This window comes from Charadrius vociferus, unplaced genomic scaffold, assembly GCF_000708025.1.
Source record: "Charadrius vociferus isolate BGI_N301 unplaced genomic scaffold, ASM70802v2 scaffold340, whole genome shotgun sequence".
NCBI lineage: Eukaryota > Metazoa > Chordata > Aves > Charadriiformes > Charadriidae > Charadrius > Charadrius vociferus.
Window position 1 is genome coordinate 1,614,158 of NW_009646631.1, and position 17,837 is coordinate 1,631,994.

The 17,837-nt window shown below is 43.0% G+C and overlaps 1 protein-coding gene across 1 annotated transcript in view; it reads right to left on the reverse strand.

Annotated features, from left to right (window-relative positions):
• Positions 1–4,703: 4,703 nt before the first annotated feature.
• The window catches only part of HHAT (hedgehog acyltransferase), a 156,778-nt gene continuing 143,644 nt past the window's right edge, over positions 4,704–17,837 (reverse strand). The window contains exon 11 of the mRNA XM_009888609.1: positions 4,704–4,795. Within this exon, the coding sequence (XP_009886911.1) occupies positions 4,704–4,795 (92 nt within the window). The remainder of the gene's footprint in view (positions 4,796–17,837) is intronic.

Genomic DNA, 17,837 nt, shown 5'->3' on the forward strand with positions numbered 1-17,837 from the left:
GTGTAAGTGTGTTTGATTCCTCTGACTACTGCCACTGCGCCATTTTCATACTGTCATTGTCTGTGTTTGGTACTGAGCACCTGTGCCTCTTTCCTCCTGGAGCAGTAGTTTCCAAGGCCAGCGATGCTGACACATGGCTGAAGGACTTCTGTTGCTAAAGCTTGTGGGAGCTGCCCTGAATGGAGTGGCGCCGAGGCTGCCTGACAGTCAGGCCTTCACACTCTTCAGCGCAGGCTCTTGCGCAGCGTCTAAAGTATGTGGGTCAGATCTATTGTTAGACACTTTCTTTTCCTCTCCTGGGCAATGGTGGCATCCCTGAAAGACTCTCCAGCTTGGAACTGCCAGTGCTTGCCCCTTAGGCTGGGGATGCCTGAGCTGAGTTGGTCCAGCAGGACGCTCCGGCATAGGTGACTCATGCCACGGGCAGCTGGGACTCATCTCATTCTCAGATGCTCTAGCAGGACCTGTGCTTGACATGATTGCATTTGCTGAAAGTAGAGATCTCAAATAAAGTAATTGTCTTCATCTTTTCTTCCTTTTACATGCAACTAATGGAGGAACCGCTCCACAAGCAGCTACGGGTGAAACTGCTGAAATCAGTGCACGTCCACACAACACCCCTGTGCATCTGCATCTGCAGGGGGTTGGCAGAGATGCCCACTAGAGAGGGTGGCTCTCAAGAGGTCCCTTAATACAAGAAACACACTATTGTAATGCAGCTTTTCCCTCATTCCTCAAAGGTGTTACAGCCTCAGGGTTTTTCACAGGCTTTGCAGCGAGCGGTATTTCATCTGTCCCCACTGGATTAAAATATACGCCTTGACTAACAAGTGGCTGTGCGCTGCGAGAGTTATTTTTGCAAAGCAATAATGGGCAGCGCTACTCGGGAAGGGGGGGGGATGCTATAAAGCGCAGGCAGGAGAAGCTCAGACAGCCCATGCATAGTAATCTCCTCGCTCTTCACGGCTCCTTGAGGAAAATCGTGCCAGCATGCCCAAGGAAGGCAAGCCTCCCCTTAGCAAGTGTGAGCTGCAACCGGCTCAAGGGTTAGCAGTGACGGAGGAAATTAAACGGGTGCGCAAAAGAACAGAGTGGCACTGTGTTATTGCTATGCCTAATAAAAAAAATTGCTGCAGGTTTTCATAGTTAAACTGTTTTTCTCTGACCTGTGGTGAGCTGCTTATTCCGACTAAGCTGCTTTTAGCTCTCAGATGTGAAAGAGATATGTGAGTAAAGCCTCGCTCGCCCTCTAATCAATGCAGAATTAAAGAAAGAGCCACTTAGCATAATCTTACCATCCTCAGGAATAACGATGGCTGGGAGGGCTTTGTTAGCCAAGGAGGGGGTTAGGGGGAGCACATGTGTGTGCGACAGACTTGATTACTACAGCTTAGTGGAAGCCATTAAAACCACACATTGCAATACACTACACTTGCTAGTTGCTTAGGCAGTTTTTCAGAATGTCCAGCTCAGTTTCCAAGCCATCACCTTTTTTTTGGTCACTGCACGTTTGTGACTTTTAGGGTCTATCAGCAGCAGTGTTCCCCCCCGCCTCCCAACTAGAACTGCCTCCACTTCGGTTCAAAATGTCTATGGCAATTTCTGGCTTTGTCAACTGTTTCCTAGGTTCCTTAACTATCTTTACCTTAGTGTTTGGCAGTCTCCTCCTCCTCCTCCCCTCACCTTTATTTTTCTTTGGTAAGTGGGGTGTCTACAGTCTCTTCCAGACCTCTGCAAGCTCCTACTCCTCTAGGACCGCGACCGAGGACTTGCGTGGAGGACGCACCTCTGGCTACCGCATAACTTCAATTACGTCAGGCGCCACGTGATAATGGAGAGTCAATTCTCGGGTCATGCTGAGAAATATGTCTTCAAGCTGAAGGTGTAACTGACTACGTACATTTAAAGTGCTTCAGGCACAGCCTGAGCTCTTAAGAGAGCTGTGTGTTTGACCAAGCGTGCCCCACGCCTGCCTCGTGCCTCCCCTACTGGTGCTCCTCTAAACAGGAGAGCTCAGAAACTTTGTGAGTGGGCTTGTTCTTGAAATACATACTTCAAAGTAGCAGGAAAAAGAATCCCTGGAAAGACTGAGTGTGAAGGAAATCTATTTATGTCTCATACGGTAAATATTTAAACTATGAGAAAAATTGTGCAAGCATGCTTCATATTTCTGACTGTGGACCAAGACAGCAAGAGTCAGAAGGGAAGCATCATTTCATTTGCATACTACTCTTGCTGACCATTCCCAGAAGCTTCACGTGCCAAAGCGTCACCCTAACTGATCTGCGAAAGGTATGTTTGCTTTTTAAACTCAAACCATCAGGGAACGCATGTTCCATGCAGTGCCCTCGAGGGATAAAAGTGACCAGTCTGCGTTGCGCCCATCCTGCGGGCTTCCAGTGCATAGGTGTTCCTTCATGGCAGTTGAAGCAGACGCTTTTCTTACACCAAACCGTAGCTTTCCAAGACACAGTTCGCAAGCCAACAGTCAGTTTGAACTTTATTTTTAGAAACAGGAAAAGTTACAAAATTATAAGAGATGTATAAAGCACTGAAAAAAACCCCGGACAATTTTAGTTTAGAAATAAGCATACTGTAGATGACCTTCAAGGTCATCTCCATATTAGAGTAGGAAGTTTTGCATGCATACAAATTGGAATCTAATCACTTAGTAGCCACTTGTTACATGTAATAACAGTAATCGATAAGACTGAAGAACAGACTCATGACTTTCCACTGCAACGCTAATTCCACTTAATTACAAAGTCTGAGTTAAGTCTGAGGAAGTTCTTGCCCTTAGCTCAGTTCTACTCCAAAATGGAGGTCAATCGCAGATGCTTTTAGAAAATTCAGAGGCTGAGAGCAATACACTTCTTTGCAGCTGAGAGGACCCTGCAATCATCATAAGTCAATCCGGAGGGCCATGTCTCTGGCATTCAAGGTAAGTCTTATTTTCAACAGCCCACAGTATCTCCTAGAAATTACTTCCAAGGGAAATCGCTGCATCCTCATGGTGGAAAAAAAACTTTCCCTAAACATAAAGGGCTGGAGATTCTGCTTTGAAATAGCAAGAGATGGGCTTAGCCTCTAGATGGGTAGAGAGCTGAAGCCTCTGCCCTTATTTCTTCAGGAACAAATGAAGGGGAAAAAGAAGGCTGACATAGTTATGAGCAGCAGAGACATCAGAAATGTAGGCGCTAAGCATGAAGCCTCTCTCAGGGACTGAATTTCTTGTTGAAGGGATGAGCTCGACCAGACTTGGCTGAAGCTGCAGGAGTAATGGACAGTAGGATGCTAACTGTACCTACGAACATGCCGAAATGGCTGGGGGCAGGGGGGCACACAGAACAAATTTTGATAGGAGTCCTTATGCTTTGAGTGCAGGAAGCTGCTCTTGCAAGAAGCCCTTCCCGGGACTGGTGGCCTTTTGCCAGGCATAGGGGGAATGTCTAACTTTACAAAGACTAAAGGTCTTTCTGGCTGCTCTTCAATATCAGTTTAAAAAAGAACAGCTTGGGAGACAACCAGATGTGAGTAGTGTCTCCCCTTCCCTCAGAAAATAAGTACATGCTGAAGCATTCCCACAGCCCTGATGCGTGCAGGCAGGACCTGCCAAGATCTGGGCAACCTGTTATTTTAGCAAAGATGCTGCTGTAACACGTCTGGCTAATTTGGTGCCACACTATTGGACCATTCTGTTTGGTTTTTTTTAAAGGTCTTAAATTGCTACCCCTAGTGTGTCTTTAATATTGCAGGAGCTGATTGCCTGGACACCAGAGAATGAAGCAGACTGAACAGATTTACCATTCAGCCAGACCTGGGTTATCTCCTTTCCTAACAGAAAAATACAAGAGGCTGACCCAAACAGTTTCCTTGAAGGTGGGATTCGCCCCATAACACAGGTAATATTATATGCATTAGCTCTAACACAAGGCAGAGAGCACTTAAAGCCCAAGGAGCTGTAAGGTCATATTTGATTAAAAAGAAAAGCTGTTCCTTAAGAAAAGACTCACTTCCGTACACCCTCTTTTTAAAGAAACAAACACAAACAGTCCTAAGACTACCAAAAAAAAGGGGGGTGTTTTAAAGGCAAAATTTTAAGTGAAGGAATTAAAGAGAAAAAGCAGACTTTGCTACAGTAAGTAGAGAGGTAGCCTAAGGCTGAACTACTGCTGTCACTGAGAACAGAAAAAAATGTCCTAACTTATAGCAGAAAGCAATCAAGAAGAACTGATGAGCATCCTGCCCTTCATGGAGTAATGTAAGTGCAGGGCACAGACCTGTGTGCCCCTGGACAGAAGCTGAGAGAGATTGGGCTTTTTGCATTCTGCAAGGTAGGGAAAAATTCTTTCTTCAGTATGTCAAAATAGGCAGCAAAACACTGGAAGAAACAAATACAATCTTCAGCATATATAAAATATCTATTCTGAGATGCATGCTTCCAATGTACACGGAGTCACAGATATCTTCTTTTACAAAAATAATGTAATTCAAAATGCTTCATAATTTCTCACCGCCCCCAAGCCATAGCCCATCAGTGTTTCTGGTTCAATTCCTGCATTCACAATCCAGAATCAATTACATGAGCTTTTGGTTTTAACACATTAACCAAATACTTGGCTCTGGCGCATGCTGCTGCAGATATGATATCCAGTGTAGAAAAGCCATCAACCTGTCTTAAAAATCATCGTTCTGCGTCATTCCTAATTCACAGCGTACGTTTGCTCCCATTCAATTCCAACATGAGAATAGCAGTACAGGAACCCAAGAACAGTCAGCGTCGCCCATGGCCAGCCTATAAATAGAAAGACAGACAATCCTAGTCATAATAATTAATGACTGCTTCAAGTAGAAATACTCTAGAGATGACCAACTTATGATGCTTCTAATTAATTTTATTAGCAATTCGGTCTCATAAGTAAGTAGAGCCAACCCACAAAATTTGAAAGGGGAAATGTGGACTGTTTGAGCTTCTGGGATGCCTGACCCCCTGCAGCCCCAGTCTTTCCCATTTTCAGGGAACTGCACCTCAAACAATGCTTGCTGAATTAAAGCGGTCTGCTTCAATCCTCTCCTTTGTGGTGAGCTTGTCTATTGAGTAGATCCCTGAAGGAACCCTGACGCTTTAAGCTGACTGTGGCACTTCCTAGGCACAAAGGGATGCGTAGCCCCAGTGCAGGTTATTAAAAGTCAGAACAAATCCAGTTACGTGTTCTGCCAAAAGAGTCTGGGGGAACCTCTGATGAAGGCTGTTTTGGATACCCTGCAGCTGGGTGTAAAATGGATGTATGTCTACAGCCCCGTAAAAAGCTAATGGGGTCAGAACACCATTGTGCTCGTGCAGAACAGACAGCCCCATTTGCCTGATGTGGTTTTGTTAGATTTTTTTTTTATTATTATTATTAACTAAAAAGACTTAACTCCCCTTATATATAAAACTTTTGCTAGGGAAATGACATGTTTTGTCATTATTTCAAATTCTTTTTAGTTAAAGTCACCATCTTTTCACTTGAACTTATTGCTGCTAAAACACTAAGGAGGAGGTCACAAGCCAAAAGGTCTATTGCTCTCCAGTGGAGTTGCAGGTCACTGGAAAAGTCCTTATCTGTAGACTTCTGAATCAGGTAAATGATTTTGCTTTTCTTGGTACCTTTCCTGGCACCTTTGTTCCCCTTCTCCATCCTCCTCCTGCCCTTAGAATTTATGAAATTTAGAGTTTATAGGCTGAAACGCCCGGCATTAGGCCCTAATGTTCTTCAGTGTCTTTCGTCTGTGGGAAGAGCGCAGGGAGGAAGGTGTTTTGAGGGGGTTTTGGGGGCTTTTTTGTTGCCGTTGTTGACATAAGAATTTTGGTTATAAGTAATGCCTGGCTTTCTGCAGGCTGTCCTCAAACTACCAGCAGATGCTTCTGAAGGAAGGGCTTCAGTACTCCCTCTTGGGGAAAACTCCAGTCTGAAGGAATCTGCTGGCAGAAATGAGATTCCCCATTGGCCTGAAGAAGGGATGGAAAGAAGATGTAACCTCTCCACAACACAATACTCCAGGAAGGACTCTTTCTCAAGGTATGTTTACAAGGTATTTTGCAGGCTGGTTTTGTCCAGGCATCAAGCCGATGCCACTCTGGAGACTGTTTAATTGTCCTAATGTCCAGTTAAACCTTAGCTTAATAGCCTGCCCTCAGCAGGGCTCACTGCCTCAGCTTCAGTCCTGCACCTCTGGGGACCGCACGTGCTGGGACCCTTCCTCTGTGCTCCGCGAGCACGGGCAGTGTAACACTTCACCCTCAAACAGGTTGAGAAACAGGGGTTTTTTTTTCCCCCCTCTTGTGAATAGCTGTGTGTTTGCTTCACAAATCTCTAATTCTTCTGGCCTTGTTTTGTGGTGAAATACAGTCTTGTAACCTGAATGATTTTCATGGAGACATTTACAAATATTAATCACTTGCCCTCACAACACCCTAAAGCAAAATTATACTTTTTATGTAATTATTTGTTTCACAAACCAAAATTGCTGTGGTATTTCCAAAGGGATTTGTAACAATAAAATAGTCCCTTTTTTTCTTCAGTGAAATTAGGGTACTGTAGATTGGGTTTCACCTTCAATAGCAAGCTAAAGCCCAGATGTGCTTTGTCTCTGATAAAATTGCATGCGAAAGTATGTCAATAAATATAACAAAAAATACCTCTTCTGGCAGCAGTATTGTGGTGGCTGCTTTACACAGACAGAGCCAGAAAGTGAAAAAATAACTGAGTGTAGAATTGCCTTTTTTTTTTTTTTTTTAAAGGGCACTTTTGGAAATCTTGCTAGATACATATTTTGCATTTTTAAATACTTTAAAGCTATAGCACACAGAAAATGTGCCAACAGTAGTCTTTAGTCTGACTTGCTTGTTATCCCCAGCCAATGTATAAGACGTTGTCGGAATACATAGGTATGCGCTGGACATCTTCCCTGGGTGCCCTGGATTTACGGTAAGATTCCTCTGTAGTGCCCATGACCTGGGTTTGCGGGGTCTCTTGCTACTATAATCAGGCTTGTGGTGATCCTTCTGGAATGTAGGGAGTCTCTCCTGTACAGTACCAGGTGTCAGGGGTTGTATTTGGCAGATTACCTCCTCCTGATCTAATTAAGATGGAAAGGAAGGGGGAAGACAAAGTGATCCACTGTGGGCGAGGGAGAAGGGGAATTTTTTAAATTTAATCTTGCTACAGCTATTCTAGGAGGAGCTGCACAGATCCTAAAGCATTTCTTGCTGCACAGGCAGGAGGTAGCCAGCAATGAGTGGGGGTAAAAGAGAGGTCACCTCCGCCCTGCTGGCCCTTTCTGGCCATACAGGAACTGTGTGCATGGCTGCCGGGTGTGGGGAAATGTATATGATGCTTCTGCTGTACGTAAGCGAAGCAAAGGCATCATGTTCTGCTCCTACACAATCCTGGATTAGCTCCAGTCCACTCAGGACAGATTTGCACAAGTGCATCCACACCTAAGGAGCAGCCCAAGGACAGCCTGAAGCAAGCAGGGGATCTTTAAAGTGTTTTCACTCTTCCCTTCCATTTTTGGATTGGGTATAAAATATACTTCTTGAAAAGGCTGAAGAATTTGGTCTCCAGAAGGTGATGTTTTAGGGAAGGACACATCAAGCAACGCTAATCCAGCAAAGATGCAATTTCAAATTCTGCCTGGCACGTAAATGACCTGCGTGTCATCCTTGTGTGTGACTTCTATAATCAAACAGTAGCATGAGGTGCTCTCTTGCAAGATGAGTTCACAGGAGCCTTTTCCTTGCCTAAACAGTGTCTCCTTGTAAACCCAAACAACCAAACAGTACCAATGGTCTCAGATTTGCAGTTCCATGGAAATCACTCTTTTTGCCCTGGGCCAGCAGCGTTAAGGTCTGTTCTTCCCTCAGGCCTTTTGGCTGACTCTCATTCTGTTCCTACCCTCAAACACAATTCAAGGGGTTCTTCCACCTGGGAGCTCCCCAACTTTACCTTATCACCCTAAAACACTGCATCCTCACCTACACTGTATCCTTCTCCAAACTCTGCTTGGAAGCATATCTGCCTGCATTCTAGATCAGTATCTCTCTACAAAATCATATACATAAAATGTACTCTTAAAAACAACGCTACTGGGGTCAAATCAAGTACTAAGCTGTTAGGAAATGACTGAGTTAAGTTTGCCTATTCAAAGACATGTCACATATCACCTTACACCTCAAAATTTCTTGAAGAAATTCATACACAATTTGCAAATCCAGCGATAGTTGTGAGCTTTACCTGCATAAATTTCTTTTAAAACAGCTGGACTTCCCTTTTAACAAAGGAACTCTCGGTAAGAAACATTAATGGAATCACGACCAAACTCTCTGCTTATACAGGTATGCTGCTCCACAAAAATCAAACACAAACTCCTTTGTGAAGAGGACTGTGAAGTCTGTGGCAAGGTAATAGCAGCACTTTAGCCATCTATGAAACAGCCTCTTCCCAAGGAAGTCCCCAGTTCCAACTAGGCAGGAGGCAATGGTCTGTCACGCACAGATGGTCTATTGGCCAATGGTCTTGCTGGTTTAAAACCACATTTTGATACATTATGTACTCAGTTTTCAGCATAATGTACTTGTTTTCCTTACACAGTACAACCAGAATTAACACAAACCAAGGCTGGGGTACTCAACAACTTTTTTGCCTCAGTCTTCACTGTCAGTCTGTCTTCCCACACCTCTCGAGTGGATGGATTTCTAGATGGGGACTGGGGGAGCAAGTCCCTCTCACTGTAAGAGAAGATCAGGTTTGTGACCAGCTGAGGAACCTGAACATGCAGAAGCCTATGGGACCTGATGAGATGCATCCCAGAGTCCTGAGGGAATTGGCTGATGTAGTTGCCAAGCTACTGTCCATGAGATCTGAAAAGTCACAGCAGTCACATGAAGCCCCCAGTGACCAGAAAAAGGAAAACATTGCACCCATTTCTAAAAAGGGTAGAAAGGAGGACCCTGGGAACTACTGACCTGTCAGCCTCACCTCCGTGCCTGGGAAGATCATGGAGCAGATCCTCCTAGAAGCCATGCTAAGGCACATGGAGGGCAGAGAGGTAATTCAAGACAGCCAGTGGGCCTTCACCAAGGGCAAGTCCTGCCTGACCTACCTAGTGGTCTTCTATGATGGAGTGGCTACACCAGTGGACAAGGTAAGACCCACAGATGTCATCTATCTGGACTTCTGTAAGGCCTTTGAAACGGTCCCCTCCCAACATCCTTCTCTCTAAATTGGAGAGTTATGAATTTGATGGGTGGACTGTTCAGTGGATGAGGAATTGGTTGGATGGTCGCATGGCTCAATGTCCAGATGGAGATAAATGACAAGTGGTGTCCATATTGGGACCACCAGTACTGTTTAATACCTTCATCACTGACATAGGCAGTGGGATCAAGTGCACCCTCAGCAAGTTTGTAGATGACACCAAGCTGTGTAGTGTGGCTGACACGCCTGAGGGACGGGATGCCATTCAGAGGGTTGAGAAGTGGTCCCATGTGAACCTCACGAGGTTCAACAAGGCCAAGTGCAAGGTCCTGCACCTGGGTTGAGGCAAAGCCCAGTATCAACACAGGCTGGGGCATGACGGGATTGAGAGCAGCCCTGCTGATGGATGAAAAGTTGCACGAGTCATCAATGTGCGCTTACAGCCCAGAAAGCCAACTGTAGCCTGAGCTGCACCAAAAGAAGTGTGGCCAGCAGGTAGAGAGAGAGGATTCTCCCCCTCTATCCCACTCTGGTGAGACCCTACCTGGAGTACCGTGTCCAGCTCTGGAGCCCTCAGCACAGGAAAGACATGGACCTGTTGAAACGGGTCCAGAGGAGGGCCACAAAGATGACCAGAGGGCTGGAGTATGTCTGTGCTCGTTGCAAGGGGTTTGGACTAGGTGATCTTAAAAGGTCCCTTCCAAACCAAACTATTCTATGATTTTATGATTCTAACTGCAACAGGAACAGCTTTTGGAGTTCGTTCTTCCTTTAAACTTCCAATTTCCCCTGCAAGAACACTTCTAGATACTTTGCAAACATCTAGAAAAGGTTATGTTTCTGGCACACTCTGGATTTTGAAGGGAGTGGGGTAAAACTAAACTTTCAACTCAAAAGTAACAGCCTGGCTCACAGCTCTCAAAAGACCAGTTATGTCCTCATTACCTCAGTTCAAACCATCTGAACCAGTATTTAATCGTGTGTCCATAAGGAAGCTCTTTCAAATTTTCTGATCACCTACACTAATGAAACACTAATCACACCAATAATGTTTCGGGCATACCTAGGTTTCACATCATCAGGAAAATACTAGGAAACAGCCCTTTGTTCCCTCCAAGCTGTGAGATGTAAGAGAAAGGGACTGTAGTTGCACTTTGCATTTCCTGAAACTGCCTTAGTAGCTTTGGGACCTTAACACTATTTTCAGATGTGACTTGGCCACACAGTCCTCAGAAGTCTTCAAGTACAGAGTAGTTATTAAATCAATAGGAGTCAGAAAAAGTCATCTCTCTGAAAGCTTGACTTCAGGAGCGTACATCTTACTGACTTTGATTTGGAAGTACCTAAGTTTCTGTAAGGCTTAGCACTCAGGAAAATTTATCCTTAAACAAAAGTTCACATGTGACAAGACACTGAACCAACTCCCCTGTAAAGTAGAATTAAGGAGACACAACTGTGGGAGGGAGGAACAAGCACCGATTTGTCAAGCAGAAAAAGCCAAAGCAAACCAGCATTTAAGGCCAAGACCTCTCTTACCTACAATTACTAACATCCTTACAAGATCAGTAAAACTGCCACATTTTCAGGAAAAATAACACATCCAAAACTAAAGATCAGTTGAAAGATCTAGCCCAACATTTGAAGCAGAGGATAAACTCTGGATTTTTTTATTTTAATTTCAGGTCTGTTTGTCACTTCTAGGTGGACCCCTGCTGACCGTTATAGCAGGGAATGTCCAACAGCATGTATTACACTGTGCAGTCTGATACCCAATTACTCTTTAGGTATTTGGAAAATGAAACCCTATATATTTTCAGCTGTGTTAGTATTCAGCACGCACATGTGGGACTGGATAACTTCAAAGCACATTAGAGGTGATCTAACTGGTTTATACAAAATTGTTCCATGCGTTGTGCATCAAGTTTTCCAGCTGCTCCATACACACAGACATGATACATGCAGCCCTACTTAATGCTGGGACTGGGTAGCACTGCATTATGCAGTATGTGCTGTCTCTGCACAGCTCAACAGAAACTCGCGTTCATTGTATTATCTTTTCACAGATACTATTCTTCTTCCAACAGACCAAGCTCAGTGTCTCAACGAAAGGAGAAATGAAAAGGATGTCTCTCTCTCTCCTGGAGTTCGTTCCTCTTCCCCCCGCCTGCCCACCCCTTCTTCAGTTTCTAATCAAATTCTGTCATTGCCTCGGATTGCTGAACTCACCCTTAGCAAGCTCTGGAGTGGTTTATTAGTGGCTGGCGGCTTTGCCCTAAGCATGTCTGTATTACAGCTCATCCTAAGAACAAAATTTAGAGATGGAAAAATGCAAGCAGAGCTAGTGGGAAGCTGGGAAAAACTCTCATTTATGTTGAATTATACCCTCTCTGTGATGAAGTAAACTTACTGCAGTATCATGTAAGGGCAAAAAGTAGAGAAGACTAATCATGTAAAATATTAATGACGTGTAATTTCCCTTTTGCGTGGCTGTAGCATATCTGAATTATTTGCTATATCGTAGGTACAGCAACATATTAGATTGACAGAAAATTTATGAATGTATCTAAATCACCCAGCTGTACCCCATCCCAATCACATCCGCCCCACGTCCACTGATCTCTGTCTACTCTGCTTGAGCTGACCAGATTTGGCAGTGATCTAAACCCGATTTAAAGATTTTTTTTTTTCTCAGTTTATCCTCCCACTGCTCTGTAAGCTCTGTACCACCTAGAGAATTTGACTAGAAATGCAGTTTTTCACCAGTCTGTATCTTCTTGAGCAGTGCTATTACAGGACTTTGCTGCGTGCATCAAGTGCTGTACAAAAAGCTTTGGTTAGGGAAGCAGTCTTCTCATTATTTAAATTCTTCCTAATCTCCTGATGCTGGTGATCAAATTTTTATTTTTTTTTTTAATAATCCATATTTAAGGATAGGTCCTTAAAAATAGAAGCGTGTGCATTACTCGCTGTAGCTGCTCCTCTTAAAATCCAGCAGAATATTTAATACTTGAAATCTTAGCCTAAAGGCTAATTAAGGATCCCAGTTTCAGGGTTTAAAATGTAAAATGAAGAATCTACTAATTTGTATTATTCAAGTGCTTAAATTCAACTGTGGTGCTTTTCTAAATTAGTGGCTAACTTAGGCATTAGTGTCTGCGAACAGCCTGTCTCCTTGTGTAGGAGCTTTTACTAATAAGCATTTTATTTTTGCATCCTTCCAGTTCAGCTACTGATACATAAACTGCTGCTGCTAACAAACAGGCCTGGAAAAAAGAGCCGATGCAGAGAATTTCTCTTGCATTTAACTGGCTTCGTGGCTGTTGTGTGGGAGCACTCAAACCAGGGATAAAACACCTCCAGCTGTGGATTCGGGGATAACTGCAAGGATGGTAAGGTAAGATGCCATACATAGAGAATAAATTCAGTTGCAAAAGAATAAATATGGCAAGCAAAGCCCTAACCTGAGCCATGGCAGGTTTTTTTTGTTGCTACTTTTGGCCTCCATATTGCATACATTGCTGAGACTAGGCAATTAATTCTGCCAGCAACTGCATAGCCCTTGAAGTCCCAGCTGGGTATCTCCATCCTCCCACCCCATGTAAAGCAGCACACAGATTCACAGGGTCTGTATATTCAAGATGCCACCTCATCCCATTATTAGCCCCCATCAAACAGCTCCCACATATTTCTCCTCCATCCACTGCATAGCCTGGGAGCAGAGCGGCTCAGCCAAGGGGAACCAGCCTGGGAGACTCCAGGCTGACCTAACTTATTGCTATAGATTTCCAGGTGTTGAAGATACTTGACCTTCAAGTGTGGGTAAGGTCCAAATACTCAGAAAAAGTATTACTGTACAATAGGAGGTATTTCAAATGAAAACCAGGGAAATGCTGTAAGGGTAACTCAAAAGCTGTCTCATGCATGGAAGCAAGACTAAAAAGGACAAAATCCTTAGCTGTCAGGTTGAGACCTGAACCTCAGCCAGGTACGCTGGCAGTAACCGCAAAAGCTTCCTCTTCAGTAGATATGAAGTAGTTTCCAGCTAAAGACATTAACAAATGTATAACATAGTAGTCTACTCATGTGACTTTTAAATTATACCCTCTTGGAAAATGCTTACATCTGTGGCTTTCTGAGGAGTACTTATCACTGCTGAAAAAAACTGAAAATGGACAGATAACAGTCCAAGACCATCATCTGCAACACAGGATGACCACAACTCACTCAGATCAGCATTACTGAGAGCAGAAAGGCATAGTCTCTTAGTGTTTTCATAATGCAAACAGGTTTTATTCAGCAGACAGAGGTCACAAAAGTTGTGGCTTTTCTGTGTTCTTACTGTGCATGGAACTACACTTTACCATAACTAAAATAATTTTACTTTTATGGTTGACGACATTGAAGAAAGTTGAGTGCTGACAAGGACTTTCTTAAACAACAAGAAACCAACTCAACCTATGTCAGGGCTAAGGATGCTGAATATACTTTTTTCCTATTAATTAGATAAGCTGCAAATAAACAAGTTCATAGGTTCATAGCTCAAAAGATAGGCCTATCCTACAGCTTTTATAAAGCACCCCTCAACACAATTAAATGATGATGCCAAAACTATTTGCATTGCATGATGTAGGTACATGAAAGAAAAAAAACCCAAACTGCTGTGCGATTTACAAATACTGGCAAATGCTCCGTGGATGCAGGTATCTATATAGGATATGCCTAACTGCATGGATTTTCCTTTTTGTCTTTGGAGCAAGAACGTCATTTAATGCTACCTAACCATGACACTAACAGCTCTCCAGATGCTGTACAATGTATATCAGAAGCATTATTTTCCCTGTATGTATCATGTGATGTGAGCAGGATGATGCCGATAACTTCACTCTCTATTTCTTGGTTGTTTTTTTTTGTTTTTTTGTGGTATTACCTGACCATAATTCTACCTCAAGTATTTTTATTTCTTAAACATTGTATAAAGCACAAGGGAATCATACGAGCTATGCCTTCTGCTTCATGTTTTAAAGTAAAGCTTCACCCTCTACTAGTTTTTCAAGCGGAGCTAGTCAGTGGAAAAAAGCCTGAGATTTTAGGCAGTAATCCTGGTCTCATGCATATCAAGTTGACTCTCAAGTAATTCAACTAAAATCAAAAGAACCATATTCATGCTACTGCTGAATTTGAATTAACAGTAAGGAAGACTGCTTAAAACTGCCTGGCAGTCTCTTTCTGCCACGACTGCTAATAGGAAAGGAAAAGAAAACCAAACAAACAGCTTTAGTTTTCAGATTAAGAAGGGGTGAATCTGTCAATCAGAAGCGACCTTCCTTCTCCTCCCAGGTCTTTAGCTGAGAGCTATACACAGCTAATGTGAAATCAAAGCCCACAAATTATGAAATTTCAATGTTTGTTCATTTATTTTTAGAACATAGACAAAAGCTTTTGAAAGCATTATTGTAAATAAAGATGCATCTTCACCAGGAAGCAAGGCAAAAGAGCTACGTCTTCAAGGTGTTATGCAAAGAAAACATTTTAGAGTAATATATCTGGCTTGGCATGCATAAGGACAGCACTATTCTTATCATCAAATGTCTACTCAGGTATTCCCAGCACAACCTCCCCTTAAATATGGTGTGAACAATTACAGAAAGATAACACTTGCAAAGATTTTAGGGCATTTTCCACTTCCAATTATTTGCTGAAAGCATTATAGGTGCCAATCAAAGCATCAGAGCCAGGAGCCTCCTTTCGCTACAGTTGCAAGATGAAACAGGAGAATAAAGAGCTAACTCCCGAGAAGAACACCAACGTCCCAAAGGCAGAGCTGGGAACGCGCTGCTGCCTGGCAGGTTCCTGAGGTGAGCATCTGTCTCTTATTGAGTAGAGAGGTACCCATGTTATGTATAGAAAGACATGCTGAGCAGAAGGGTGAATTAACTTTCCCTCTACTAGAGCTTGAATTTCAGGAAGATTTCTGAATCAATCTAATTTGGGTTCTTGGATTTAGGTTTGTATGTCAGCCTTTTTGCATCTAACAAATCTCCTTCTGTAGCCCTTTAGTCCTAGGGAGCTCTTGAGAAATCAAGCCTATATAGTCTCAAAAGCAGAGGACTTTAACCAGAGATTCAGACAGGTATCATCCATCACCAGCAAGCAAACATTTGGGTTAAAAGGTGAACTACCATAATTTATTTCCCCAACCTGATTTCTGGCTAAGGTACCCTGGAATGGTCATGAATATAAGATGCTTAAATGACCTAATTTTCAAATGTGAAGAATTATTTTAAGGATGAATTATTCACAACCACCTTCCTACCTGCAACACACTTTTTAATCTACAATTTTTCCTTGTCATTCCCACTTATGTTCCCAGACCGTTGCAGCAATTCTATGGCTCTGTCTTGTCCCTTCACAGTGTTAAGGATAAGAGAAAAAGCAGACAGCGTGACAAATTTAACAACTATTTACAACCAGCTACGCTAGCAATAAACAAACTGCAACTTATCACAGAGCTCTTGTACCTGAAATGCTCTGTGTAATGAAAATTATATTACCTGTTAGAGCTTAATGCAGTAAGAGAAGGGCTGAGAGCACATCCGTAATTTACAGGAACACTGCACTTGGGATAATTGCTGTATCAGTGTAAAGCTAGGACTACAAGTGAGGCCACTGAACCAAGTTCTCACTTAACAGAAATCCAAACATCTTGAGGGAAGGAAGTGCGCAGATAAAGTAACCAGGCAACCTTGCAATCGCTTACGGAGCCATAGCAATCGATTCAGGACTAAGGCATTTTTAATGCTGCTGGTCTCAGGTTGTATGAAGTTACTCCCCTTCCACTTGTGTCTTGTTTTCACAGCATAACCAAAGGGCAAAGAAAAGGGCTGGTGCGGAGCTAAGGCAGGCAGCGCTGGAAGGACAGTGGTGCCTGAAGGCGGCCAATTAGCCAACAGAAAATGTTGACAATGAACAATCTCCACCACACTGGTAGCATATCACATGAAATGTAATTGTTGCATGCAAGTTATCTGTAGAAGAAGGGCCATAGAGGGTTGACCTTGGTTGACCAGTTTGTGATAAAACAATTGTTTCATTTCTCACCTGCAGAAGCTAACCTGACCCTGCTGCAGTCCATCTAGTCATAGCAACTAAATAGAAAAATTACCAGTAAAATTGTTCAATTATGGATAGCTTGTGGGTAAGATTAAATTAATTTTTTTTTTTTTTTGAAAAACGTCTGTGTTAGTTCACCATCAAGACCATTTGAAACAAAGAAAAAAATAACTTAAAATTACTTGAAAGATAGCAGTATTTAATTGACTTCAAGGTCAAAATTAGACAATTTACTTGAATATTTTCAGGAAACCCATTCTGCATTTCAAGAATACATCTAGTGAGTTTGGGGAGGAAATACCTTATTCCCTGCTTTCTGTGTGAATCAGAAGTGTGCTCTCTGCAACAAAGAGCCCAGAGAGTACTTGAAAACACAGGTCTGTGTATGCGAGCTGTGCAAGTGTAGAGCTCATATGAAGCAAAAGCTAGCAAACCCTTTATCAATTATGCTGGAAAACACAGGTTAGAAATACCCAGGCAGCTACATCAACATGCAAAATCTGCCAGTACTGCCAAGAACAGGGAGCTTGTTTCCTGAGCGCCGCTCTGCTTTCCTGGGATCTGGTCTCAGGCCAGTAAGCAGCCACCCGAGGGGAGGAAGTGTGATCAGCACAAATCTGAGCCAGTTACCTACCAGTGTGGTAACCCAGAGCAAAATGATTCTGTCAGCCGGAGCCCCTTCATCTGTACGCTGAGGGTAACAATGTTTCTTTGCCTTGTAGCTGGCTCAGAGGAAGGCACATGGAAAGATTTACCTGTTGTTATAATAGCCTAGCTGCTCTCCTTGCTTTCCTGTTTTAAGCAAGCTTCCTGAAAAGATGCTGAACGGGACCACTCACAATGTTCCTTTCAGATAAGATGGCTGCACTGGTGGAGCAAAGCATATACAGGAACAATCCTGCAACTGCAAAAGATTTTCTAAAAAAAAAATCTTTTTTTTTTTTTTTTATATCTTTAGTAGCATATTCCCTTTTCCAGAAGAAAAAACCCCTTCACAACTGCCGCCTCCTTTACATTACATCAAACTATAACCAAGTAAACCAGTATTACTATGCCTTGCCAGAAAGTTAGTGCCTGTATTTAAATTGTCTTTCTTAGTGCAATGAGATATAATCTTTCCATGTGCTTCCCTGGCACACTACAATTAGTAAAGAGCATGATCTGATGCACGGCTGTTATACCTTCTGTCCCACCTGTGCTCTGCTATTCAGTGTAATAAAAGCAGCGCTGCAAACCTTTAACAAGGCTGCTGGCAGTGCTAATATACACATCATGCTCAAAACCAACACACAACATACAACTCTCTGGAGGAAACCAGTGACCCATTTATATACATCAACTCTGTAATGTTCAACTAGTTTCTTGTCTCCTTGCCCAGGTGTGCAATGAAGTGACACTTCAGTGATTCACAGCCTTGATTGTGTTTGCTATTGATGTAAGGCAGGAACAGATGAACTGAAGTCAGTTGTACCATCCCAAACTAAG